Source organism: Aspergillus ochraceoroseus, assembly GCF_002846915.1.
Source record: "Aspergillus ochraceoroseus IBT 24754 chromosome Unknown P175scaffold_13, whole genome shotgun sequence".
NCBI classification, from domain to species: Eukaryota; Fungi; Ascomycota; class Eurotiomycetes; order Eurotiales; family Aspergillaceae; genus Aspergillus; species Aspergillus ochraceoroseus.
The window spans coordinates 158679-171033 of NW_024468488.1; the positions used below are offsets into that span (position 1 = coordinate 158679).

Below are 12355 nucleotides of genomic sequence, written 5' to 3' on the forward strand. Positions count from 1 at the left end.
CATGGAGACCCCCGAAGAGGAGTCAAATTTTATGGGAGTGGACATTCATGTGTCGATCACATCATCCTATATGTATACTGGTTAGTTGGCATGACTAGCTATAGTTATATATATCAATTATTATATTATTTTAGAGTTAGATTACTCTTTAATAGTAGTTATAGTTATTTAATAAATAATTACGAAAGAACCGCCAGGTCCAGGCTGCGGAACCATCCATGGATCGATCGTCCATCAAATTTTCCCTCAGGTATGTCATTTCTCGACCTTGTCCAACCCTGTCCAATCATTCTGGGGTTCCAGAACTCCTGTTTTTAATAGAGTGGAATCTGCAATTAGGGAGGGTTGGCGACATAAGCAAGCGAATTTTAGAGCCTTGTACATAAACTCTGGGTTCATGAAGCTCTTGTATTGTCGATCATCGATCTACTACTAAGTAGTTACTAGTATCTAGTACTTTGTTCCCCGTATTCATCGACAGTCCGTGTCAATGAGTTTGGTCACCTCCGAGTCTGTGACCAACAAAGAATCTACCCGAACCCTTTGACTGCCACTTTGTTGAACCTTTGAGATAAATTTCGTATCCGTCCAACTTGAATTCCGCCCATACGTAAGGTAAGAATCCGGTTGGGACCTGGCCTTGACTACGGGTCTCAGTTCTTTGGTAGACACCCCCATTGGATCGTGGGGGATTTTACCCTGGGTTTTTGCTCTTCAATTTAATTTAATTTTGTTATTATCTACGGAGTACTATTGAATAATGTCATCAGCGGGCGGAGACAGGAGCCGATAATAATATAAAAATAAAAAGTAGCGGGTTTGTGCCTGTGACTGATCGATCATTACTGTCCACCCGATGCGAGTGACGATGATGAGCCTGAGGGATTAGGTACTAGTAAATAATACTCTTCTTACTGGTATTCGAGAGTCTCTTTCTCTCTTCTCTCTCTCTCTCTCTCTTCTCTATCATTCCTCACTTCACTTACTCTCGTCAAATCTCTCAATATTCCTCTTCTATTCTTATCGTTATTATTGTTCCCAGCCCCCCATCTCTCTCTCTCTCTCTCTCTCTCTCGGCCCACTTCTGACAATCCTCCCCCTCCCCCTGCTGGACGCTGTGCAAACGTATTGTCCCGCCTTTTCATCACTGCACTGTCTCAGCGCCTCAGCGTCTTAGTCTCGTCTCTGGCCGACACTCGACAACCCCCAGTGTCATCGTCATTGTCTCCTCATCTTCGCTCCTCTTCCTCGTCCATCCATCCTTCATCCAACGTCTTCTTCCTCTCTAACGGACTACCGCTCAACCACTCTAAAGCCTCCGGTTCCTGAGGCCAAAATCCTCAGGATCACCCGGCGATCTTAGTGGTCTTCTCGCATCTCAAATATGACGCCGTATTTAGGTAGTACTACCCGGTGACGATTGCCTTGTAGTTCTGGCTGGTCAATCTGCAACACCTTCTGTGGCCTACCAGCTGTGAACAACGCATCGCAGACCTACCTAGCACCAGCAGCACCTTGAACAGGAAGGATCTCCACCAACCATTCTGTTTGGTGCATCTTTTCAAGGCCAAAGAAAAAAAACAAAAACAACAACAAACCAAAACCAAAACAAAAAAAGAAAAAAAAAAAAAAAAAACCCAAGGGGAAATAGTCAAAAGTTCGGAAATCCATCCTGCCGCTGATTGTCCCCTAAAGTATGAAAAAATGTCCGGTAGCAATGTCGAACACGTTTCTGCCTTTGTTGATGGCAACCCTCCCCCATTTCGGCGTCTATCTTCATCCAGCACCAACGACGACTGCTTTTACGACGCTCTTTCCAATGGCTCTCACGACCCCTCGTTGACTCTTCCGTCCTCTCCTCCGATTTCGTCCCGCCCAGGTTCCCCATATACTACCCAGTCGGGTTTCTCAAATCCACAACCCCTCACCTTACCCACCGCTGTTACGCCGGCTGTTACGCCGAACGGTTATACCAACGGTTACTACCAACGGTCCTCTCCCGATCCTGACGACTACTACCGACCACATCAGCCCACTTCGTTTCCGGAGATTGACTCCGGTCCTGGCCCTGAGCGGGCTTCGTTATCGGGAACCACAACAAACTTTGCTGCGGAAACACGCCCTGTACATACTTGCCAACGTGTGTCCTCGGTACCGGCACATTTGCCAGAAGCGTCGGAAGTGATTCTAGGGCCCTATCGTTCAGTCTCCGACACGTCCACCCGGACAGAGCCCGGATTCGCAAGTGCAGCCCCAGCACAAACATCGAACGTGCGCTCGAGACAAACGTCATTCAAAGACCTGATCAACAAATTCAACACCAACGTCGACCAAGTCCTCCCTCGGCCATCTGCCTCCCACGAACAAGCGGGGGCCCCCAGCCCAGTAGACGTTCCTCCTATACGCTCCAGAGCGTCGTCCCGCAGACGAGACACCTCTAGTTCGGCATCACATAGACAGTCGTCAGTCTCCAGGTGGAACTCTGCGAGACTTCCGGCGCAGGACTCTCCATCGCACTTTGCTCCGCCGGTGTTTCAAACAGCAGACTTGAATCCTAAATTGCGCAAAGATCTGACCCCGTCGAATTCGGCTCCGCGGCGCCGTCTGTTCGGCGAGTTGCTCAGGGTTGATACCGGTCTTCATGTATCGGGATATGGAATCCCATCACACCTGCGACGTCGAGGTTCTGAAGGAAGCATCCCAAGTCCGAACCCTGCGTTTTTAGACCATCTGGACCCGTCATCGCACCCGACTCCGTTGACGCCCACGGCTTGGTACCTCGGCCGTACTCCCTTTCTGGAAGCAGTGAGCACGGGTGAGAACCTAAATCATCACCGAAGAACGAGGAGCGATATCCCTGGCAATTCGCCCGTGGGTGCTGACACGCACCCTTCCGATTCCCACATGGCGGTGTCTAGCCCCTTGCAGCTGGGTTCGCAAACGTACTTGGAAAGCCCGCATTCCAAGTCTCGCATTCCTATCGCTTCCCGCCGCCTTAATTCCCCTTCCGCTTCGGAAGATTCTTCCCCTTCTCCCAAAGCTGAATCGCCCTTTGCTCGTTTTTACACCCAAACTCCTCTGCCGCCGAAAGGTCTCAGCCGTCTCCCCAAGCCATCCCCTAAATCTCCACGAGACGTGGTCGGCCATGGCCAGTCCGCATTTTTACCCACTTCTCCTAATTCTACTCCGGCCACTTCGACAGCACCCCGTGGACGGCGAGAAATGAGCTATGGTCGCCCCCACAACAAGCTTGCGGACAAGAGCCATCTTCTGGAGGCATACATCGCTGCACCTCCGCCGAAAAAATCCCCCCCTCTTCGCAGCTCCCGACCCCGTCAACCAGTTTCGCACACTACTTCACCATCATCCCGATCCAGGGTCGGAGAGACGGTTTCGAACTTTCAGAGACAGATCAACCGTGATCGTGAACCCAGAAGCTCTAGACTGCGAGACCGGCGGCTGCCAGAGTTGGGTAACGTGGATTTTGCAACCCGACGCCAGAAAATCCAACAGGCCTTTAATCGCACAGTCAAAGAAAATGAAAGAAAACAAGAACATGCAGCAGAGCTTCGACGTCGTGAAGCCGAAGCGCTTGCGAATCAGCGTGAAAAGAGCCCATCACCTGAACCGGAGATGCTTGAGCATCAGCCAGTTCAAGACCAGTTACCCCCCCAAGCAGATGATACAGCTACTGTTATTGAAGAGTCTGCGGATATCTGTGAGGATGAAACGCCTACCAACGAGGGGATTTACGGCCCCCCGCAGCTCCATCTGGATACCCAAAATCTTACTGACACCACTGGAGCATCCCATCCGATAACGATGGATTCGCCTACTCTAGGACGGCCAAATATTGTAGTGCAGGAAGAAGAATTTGGGTTGAAGTCCTCCGATACACCACCCGCCTCAACTGTGACTTCCTGTTCCAATGAGTCGCCTGTGACTACGTTCGATCCAGAACCGCAGCTTGAAATTTCCCGTCAGGATTTGCATACTTCTCACCGGACTTTGCTAAGTGAGATAATGCGCATTCGTGAATCCAGCCCGAGCAGCTCTTCGTGTGATGAGCAAGAGTATAGCTTCTCCGACAACGACGATAAAGAAACAATTCCGATTGTTTTGCGAGATAAGCTAGGATACGACGATTTGATGCACAGCACTGTCCGTCCGGGCCCGCAGGATCTCTACAGAGAGCTAAATCAAACCAATGGCGATTTATCGAACAGGTGGAGTATGAGTTCTTGGTCATCGTCTCTTCGCAACCAACACTCGCTCGATGGTCAATGCCAAGGTAGCGGAGATGATCTCTCTCAGTTGCGCCGAACTCCTGATGACAGTGAGCTGGTGACTCACTCGTGCTCTGCATCGTCTAGCTCGCCATCTATCACCAATAACCACATATCGAACCCCATACCAGGCGAGTGTGCCGTGGATTCCGAGCCGAAAGCGGAGGATGGAACCCAGCGGAAAGCCTATGGGCATTCGAAGACTCCCAGTCTGGCAAAACTGGGCGGTTGGGACACGAAACGCGTCACCCAGCTTTATATGGAAGAACTGGCTCGTGGCAGGGATTATAGCCTTCCAATACAGGACATTCGCGCATCTCCAGAACCACGGCCACCCCGTTCTGATATCGACCTCAGAGCAGATGGAAGGACTGACAGCCTGACTGATGACCCCGTCTTCGTATCCAAGATTGATGACTTTGCCATGTCAGACCGGCTTGCTCACACGGCCAGCTTAGTTCTGCAGGATGACTGGAAACACGCGTCCCCCTCGATCATGGACTGGATGCAAGTTGCAGCGGAGGACCCATCGGGACAGTTGGATGCGCAGTGTGAGGACGGCCCGCAAAATGACGGAGCGCCGACGCCAAGGTTACTTACCACTAGTCCTCAAGTGCCCTACCCTGAAGGTGTTAACGAAGGCCTGGGTCTGGCCATCAATATTCAATCGCCTAGGGACTCTGAATCTCAAGAACCTGGTGTGCTTCTCCTTCCACCGCACGAACGCCTGTCTCTACCGGGGGATATGCAAGAAGAAGATAGCGACATGGTCCAGGAATCAATAGAGCCCATTCCCGGTGCACACGGTCTTCAACCGCTTGGGAATCCTTTCACCGCTGCCACATTTGCACCTCTCAAGACTGTTCCTAGCATTGGCAGCAGCGAAGATTCCCTCAGACGTCTTGGGCCATCGCCATCTCTCCGGGCAGTAGACTCCTCTGCAACTTCGCTCGTGCCTTCGAGCCTGGAGCAGCCACGTACAACCACCTCCTCTCCATCTCCGGATCAGCGGCGTCTTAAGAAACGACGACATGTGATCAAGGAACTCGTTGATACGGAGTATACCTTTGGCAGAGATATGAAAGTGGTAGACGATATCTACAAAGGAACCTCGAGCTCATGCTTGGACCTCTCTCCTGAGGATGTCAAGGTGCTTTTCGCCAATTCCGACCAAGTTGTGCAATTCTCAATGGCTTTCCAAGACGTACTAAAGGACGCTGCCAAGAGCGTATATGTTATGCCCAAGTCACAAAGGTGGAGCAGCAAACGAAACAGACAGAACCTACACCCCCCGCAAAATGACCCGGAATCTCCAGACGGAGGTCTGACAGCATCGGAAAAGGACAATGCGACCTTCATTGGAGAGGCTTTTCTGACCCACATGGCCTATATGGAAAAGGTTTATGCTGAATATTTGAAAAACCACGATGCGGCCAATAAAAAGCTGCAGGCTTTGCAGCGGAGTCCAAAAGTGGCTATTTGGCTGAAAGAGTGTAGGGACTGGGCGTCAGATTTGACAACTGCCTGGGACTTGGATTCTCTGCTCGTCAAGCCGGTGCAACGGATTTTGAAGTACCCTTTGCTACTCTCCGAACTTTTGGATTCGACACCGGGTGACCACCCGGACCACGGCTCCCTTGCGAAGGCTCTAGAAGAGGTCACTAATATTTCTGTCCGTATTAACGAGATGAAGCGGCGGGCAGATTTAGTGGGACAGGTCGTTGGCAGAAAGAGGAAAGACTCCGATGTCAGAACAGGCTTGTCCAAGGCTTTTGGTCGTCGCACAGAAAAATTAAGGCAGCAAGTCGGAATGTCTGACATGGTTGCTGACAAGGAATATGATGCCTTGTCCCAACGATTTAGCGACAACTTTTGCCAGCTGCAGGTCGTCATGCGTGACGCCGACATGTATACTCGGGAGACTCAAGGCTCGATGGATCGTTTCCTCGAATTCGTCAACGCAATCGAAGCCTTCATCGATGTTGCTCAATCCAACTATCCTGAACTGGAAGGAAAGTGGCGGGTCTTTAAGATATCTGTGGAGGATATTATGGCAGCGACTCTACCCGAGCATGTGAGTACTGATGATCCCCAAGGTAATATCTTAGCTAGTCTTTGCATATTCCTAACTTGGATAATAGCTTGATGTGGTAAGGAAGAGTGTGATTAACCCAATGATTACATTGATTAAACTATACGACGGTCCGCAACGAGTGATGAAGAAGCGGGATAAACGCTTGATGGACTATGCTCGCTTCAAAAGTATCAAGGAGAAGGGTGATAAACCGGACAAGAAGACCGCTGAGCAAGGGGAACAATTCGTGGCTCTTAACGAGACCCTCAAGGATGAGCTTCCCAAGCTTTATTCGCTGACAGCTAAATTGATGGAGGCGTGCCTAAAGAACTTCGTCCAAATTCAGACCACTTGGTACAGTCTCTTGCAAAGAAAACTCGGACCCTTGATCGACTCCTTTCCCGAGGATGTGCAGAAAATTATGGATGACTGGACCTCACGCTTTAATTTCTCCGAGGCACAGGTGTTAACCCTTGGGATCTGCAACGGGTCATTGCTTGCAGATACGGTTAACCTGGTCAATTTCAATACCCCTTCAACCGGGGTAGGTGTCAGCTCTCCTCGTCGGCCCTCGACTGTACACAGTTCTAGCACTCGCGCCGTGGAGGATTCTCCTAAAATCTCCCATGATTTTAGCATTAGCAACCAATCTTTCCAGTCCCCAAGTTTTGATAGTCAATCGCACATATCTCTCGGACGCAACCGTGCCGATTCGACTTTGTCTGGTCGTCCTGCACCTGACACACCAGAGCTGCCTAGAAGTCAAATCCTACAACAGATCACCGGTGCCTCGTCGGGGTCCATTGCTCCATCCCACTCCCTTCCGGAATCGTTCCCCAGGCTTCCTAGATTGAGCCTCGACTCTCCATTCCTAGCGGATGTTATTCGTTCATCGACTAATGGCGGTACGGGAGATGAGGAGAACCCAAGCTCTCCTAGTGGTCGGTATTCGGGATTCTTTTCTTCGGCAATGCCCATGTCCGATAGCCCGCCGGAAAACGCACCCGCAGCAAATAGCGCCACAAAAGAACCCGCCGTCCTGTTCCTGGCAGCAAGCATTTATGAGTTTAATATAGATCGTGCCCGCCGCGAGGCTGGATACCCCTATCTGACCTACGTTGCTGGTGAGATCTTCGATGTCATCGCCGAGAAAGGGGAGCTTTGGCTTGCCCGGAATCAAGATGACCCGACTCACCAGGTTGGTTGGATATGGAATAAGCACTTTGCTAAGCTTTCCACTTAGTGTGGTAGCTTGTCCGTCTTGTACACGTTTTGTCCCGATTTCCCCGTGTCCCGGTTTGAACCGGGGCTTGTATTATGCTTTTCTTCTCCCTTGCATGCAGATGCAGGGTCTCGGAAGTCCCAAAGGAGGGGGGGCATCCAGAACCCTGGACTTACCTCGTCGCATTAAAGGGGGACTTTCCATCGAGAACCTCTGACTGGTTCTACTTATGCCTGTGATGAACTTGTTTTGTTGTTTATTCTCCAATAGGATGGGGCGTTTTCCTTGCTCTTTTCATTTCCCCTCTTACAGGGACTGATTACAATGTCTATTGGCAAAATGTTGGTCATATCCCTGTGTGCTGTTTCCTTTTCGAGTTCGACACAGGTGGAAGAACGATATTTTGTCTTCTATTCAACAGCGCTGGTGTTTCTTATTCGGCCATTTTGATGAAAAATTACTGCATTTTCAAGAGGACGGCCGTTGAAATGTATATTTAGATACCCCTTGATAACCATAAGAATTGATTTACCGCACTGGAGTAGTGTATATCTCGGTAGGTTCGTGATGATTGATTTTTGGCCGAGGATATTTTTCAGCCTCAATATTTTGCGCCACATGTGACGTGATGGGATGTCGTCGAGACCGAGCCACATCCATCTGCCCCGGATGGGAGCCGATCGTCACCACCAACGTCTTCCATGGTTGTAGAGACCTTCGAACCACGATCTGTGAAGCATCCTGTCGTTAAGAGGAAGAAAAGCAAGCTCCATCATCGCCTTTTCTCTCTCGATCGTGCACCTTTCCCATCGAATCATCTCCGCGTGGTCCTCGAGACTACAGGAGATCGTTTCAGCAAGCCCGAGTTCTCTTCGTTCCGAGAGCTCGCCCACTCACGGAACTCCACGGAGCCAAGCGGACAAATCCAACTCTCAAGACGTTGTCTCGTTCAATCACCCGCACCAGCCACATATGCCTTTCGCATCCTGACCGCGGAATAACGCCTTCTCATCCTTTTGAACGGGCTCGATTTGGGCGGGGTAGGATCGTGACTTCTGCGACCCCTCACAGGACCGAGGAATTTCGCGATAGGAAGGACTAGTGGACAAGATGCGGGATAGTGGGTTAGGCCGGCTGCATAAGCGGATGAGGCGGTTTGGAGATACTGTACGTTCTGCTGTTTTGTCTGCCTTGTTTCTTCTCCCCGGGTTCCTGGGGATAGAATGCTGAATGTCGGGACGTTACACAGCTCAACCCGGATGATGCATATCTTAGCTGTGAGTTGAATAATCAATTCCCCGGACTGATTGATCCCCTTGGAGTGCGTGGGCTCGCAGAATTCTAACTCGATTGGAGCTCATAGATCATGACGTTAGGTGTATGTCGAACCTGAGCAAAGCCTTTCATACCGTTCTGGTGCAGAGAGAGGGTTTAACTTGTTTACTTGATAGTGACTCGAGGGGACTTGCAGTCTCTCAAGGATGACTGGCTTACGGACAATGTTAGTGTGCAAGGTGTTGTTATACTCTGAGTGCGAAGTGCTAACTCTATAGGTTATCTCTTTCTGGGAGGAGTAAGTTTGGACTGGGCCTGGCTGTTCGCCGCCACACACACAAAAACCAAAAAAAAAAACCAAAAAAAAAACTGATTTATTCAGGTATTTGGAACGTGAGTTCCTTGCTCAGTACAAAACGTCCAATATCGTCCTCCTTCGGCCGAGCATGTCCTTTATGATCTTCCAGAACCCTAACCCTCCATCCTTGCGCGAGGTACTGCCGGATTTCACACTCACAACGCATGTCTTCCTTCCGATCAATGACTGTCGGAATGTTACGGAGGCCGAGGGCGGTACGCATTGGTCTCTCTTACTCATATCGATAGTAGACGGAATCGCTTTCCACTATGATTCCCTGCCTCCTGGAAACTATTGGGAAGCGCAAACGGTCACCAAGAAGTTCTCGCATCTGCTAGGTCGCCCAATTCGGTACCTCCACCTGGAGGACTCTCCCGTGCAAGAAAATGGCAGCGACTGTGGTGTCTTTGTCTGCCTAAGCATGCGACACCTACTGCTGAAGCGATTACTTACCGCGAACTCGAACGAGAAGGTGAGCATGAGTTTAGGGGGAAGGAAAGTAGATGCGCGCTCGGGTAGAAAGGAGATTGCCAAAATTATCGAGGGATTCCGAAAGGAAGGCGAGAGGCGAAGATCGTACGTCCATTTTTGTTTTTTTTTTTTTTTTTTTCCCCTCTTCCTCAGGCTTTTCGCACTCAGGAATGGGTACTAACTACCACCAAAAAGGGCCAGCTCAAGCCCACTGGGTAAGAAACCCAGGAGTCCGCCGCGGATTGAGTAGCAGCCGACTCCGGGTCTTTTCTATCTAACTTGTGGCGCACATGGATGGGATGGCTGGTTGCACGCACGGGGCGTCACGAGTTATAGGGTTTACCATTTCGGAGTGGATATTGATAATGACCAGCTACTTGATGTACATGATGATATGACTGGGTGTCGTAGTGGATTCGTTCCGTTACTGGCGTTTATTACCTGCCCACTTCTTGACCTTGTTGGTATAACAGATACTGGTGCTGATACCTTTTGCTTACATGTTCTGTTCTGTTATATTATTCTTATTCTCATTCTTCCTCGTGTTCCCCTTTGTTATTACTACTGTGAATGTCCACAGCGTTGCCCTGCATTACATTACTTATCTTATGTTAATCCAATCAGCGAGTGAGTTGGCAATCCAGTGCTTGAATATTCTCCTGCATATGAAGTCCTCAACTTTAGAAGTCGCTTTTTCTCCATTCCTCTGCGGCTGTTGGTTGGTTCCTCTTTAACGTGAACACTAATAATAAATCATTATCATCATTCACCTGTACTGTAGTATGGATTGCTGTGTTGCATATGTATTTGCTGGATTTTGATATCAGCCTCTCAACAGTCTATATCCTCTTTCCTCTAGCTCGTGTGTTCCTTCCAGATGTTCTGGTTGTTGTTGCCGTCATTTCGGGCTTATTATGGCAACAAGGGTCTCACAGTGAGCTATTATGCTCTCGTTCTTGCTGTTTTGAATCTGATATTCACTGAGTCCTGGTTGCCTCGAGACGGCTCTCCAGCAACGGGCATCTTCTCTCTCTTATATTTACTTATCCTCCTCCCCTTCTCTCTCTTTTTTTCTCCTCCTCAACACCATATGGTCGTTTGATGCTAGTATTGTGATTGCTCACCTTACGTTTTCTCATTCCCCATTTGGCGTTTAGCTTGCTTGCCTCTGCCTCTGCTTCTTTTTCGAGTCCCCTCTATCTCTTTTTTTTTTGACCAGGCTTTGCTCAATGGCCCGCCTCTGCATTCCTGGGGTTCGTTTTTCGAAGGGATCAGAAGCCTGTAGGTTCAAGACACATCCTGCCTTTCGCCCATTCCCCCGGCAGGTCGCCTACCGCGCCAACCCTGAGACCCCTTGCCGTTCGTTTTCGCCAGGTTCGATTCCTCGAGTCGGTGTCCGCTCCTTTGATGAGTCCCGAAAGGGTTCTCGTCTCCCCATTCGTTCCCCAAGCCCAACCCCTAGTCCTTCCTTTCGAGTTTCCTCTCACCTTGAGGAAAGAAGGGCGGCAAGGCAGGCGCGACCTAGACCTTGGGCTCGGCCCAGGTCTCCTGTGACAAGCAGGTCAACCCCGCCCTCTGTCGACCCCCCCAAGCCCTCCAAGCCCTCGATCCCAGCTACGCACACGATGCGTGCTCTGAAGTCGCCTGCTCGAGCCGATGCAGTTGTTGCCAAGCCAGTGAAGACTTCGGTCCGAGGTGAACGTAAGGCCAAGTCGGTGATGAAGAGCGTCCGCTTTGGGGAGACCACCGTCGTTTCTGTTTCTCGCTGGATAGAGAGGAAAGAGCATGTGTTCCCCGCTCCGCCAATGGCCATGGGCTATTTGCAGGGTTGGTCGGTCGCTGCTCTAAAGGAGCCCGATGAAGATGGCGAGGTCGACAAGTACACTACATACTGGGGCTCTGACTCGTATGTCATGCTTACCTCGAACCATGCCGAGGGGCCTTGTAACCGTGAGGGCTGCGCGTGGAATTCCTTAGCCAGGATCCAGGCTAGGCGTCCCATGTGGAGTCCGGAGACGGTTTTCAAGGCGTGGCTCAAAAAAAGAGCGATGATTCGGGAAAGAGGAGGATTCGCTCTTTGAATGCCCCTTCCCCTTCCCATGTCTTTCTTTCATCCATTGCGCTTGCCCCCCTTTTGTTCCCTGTAGCCTTTGACCTCATGTCTTTCCTTGGCCTTTCTTCGGATACCCGACCGTTTTGTTTTGGGTTAAGTCTGTCAAGACTGCCCAAGTTCGGCTTACGGGTTATAGATCGGGCTGGTGTACGTCCTGCTGAAGAATTGATGGCGCGATTGCGTCCGCGGAAAGGTAAGAACCTCCCTCTCCTTTTTTGTTTTTTTTTTTTTTTTTTCTCTTTTTGCGTCCGATACATGAGGCTCACAGTCTCCTGAACCAGAGGACATCCAGGAAGACGGTGCCTTATTTACAAGGGTAATGGCGCACACCCGTACGCGGGATTTAAGTCGTAAGCCCGTCACTGAAGCCCCAGCACGCCCTGCCACCGCTGGCCGCCCGCCCCGCGGAGGGTTATGGTGGATAGACTGGAGGACGATGGGGGTAAGCTTGGTTCCCTGCCTGGTAGCTTGGAAAAATGCTGATTCCAGCAGTTGGTTGGGGGGAAACCTCGTCCGCCATCGGGTCACCTGGAGAGAGTGGTCGAGGTAAGCATCG

The 12355-nt window shown here is 50.5% G+C and overlaps 2 protein-coding genes across 2 annotated transcripts; both read left to right on the forward strand.

Annotated features, from left to right (window-relative positions):
• Positions 1 to 1704: 1704 nt before the first annotated feature.
• P175DRAFT_0512677 (uncharacterized protein) lies at positions 1705 to 9867 on the forward strand (the record flags this gene model as incomplete). The annotated part of the gene is made up of 9 exons (XM_040898700.1): positions 1705 to 6360; positions 6428 to 7562; positions 8337 to 8521; positions 8675 to 8749; positions 8832 to 8859; positions 9034 to 9083; positions 9136 to 9155; positions 9240 to 9791; positions 9840 to 9867. The coding sequence occupies 9 exons, from the start codon at positions 1705 to 1707 to the stop codon at positions 9865 to 9867; spliced, it is 6729 nt and encodes a 2242-aa protein (XP_040748379.1).
• Positions 9868 to 11399: 1532 nt separating this feature from the next.
• On the forward strand, positions 11400 to 11829 carry P175DRAFT_0505371 (uncharacterized protein). Its single transcript, XM_040898081.1, has one exon. The coding sequence runs from the start codon at positions 11405 to 11407 to the stop codon at positions 11765 to 11767; it is 363 nt and encodes a 120-aa protein (XP_040748380.1). The 5' UTR covers positions 11400 to 11404; the 3' UTR covers positions 11768 to 11829.
• Positions 11830 to 12355: the final 526 nt, after the last annotated feature.

Excerpts from the sequence above, each read along its gene's own strand:
- P175DRAFT_0505371 (XM_040898081.1), top strand. The coding sequence starts at position 11,405 with ATGAAGAGCGTCCGCTTTGGGGAGACCACCGTCGTTTCTGTTTCTCGC.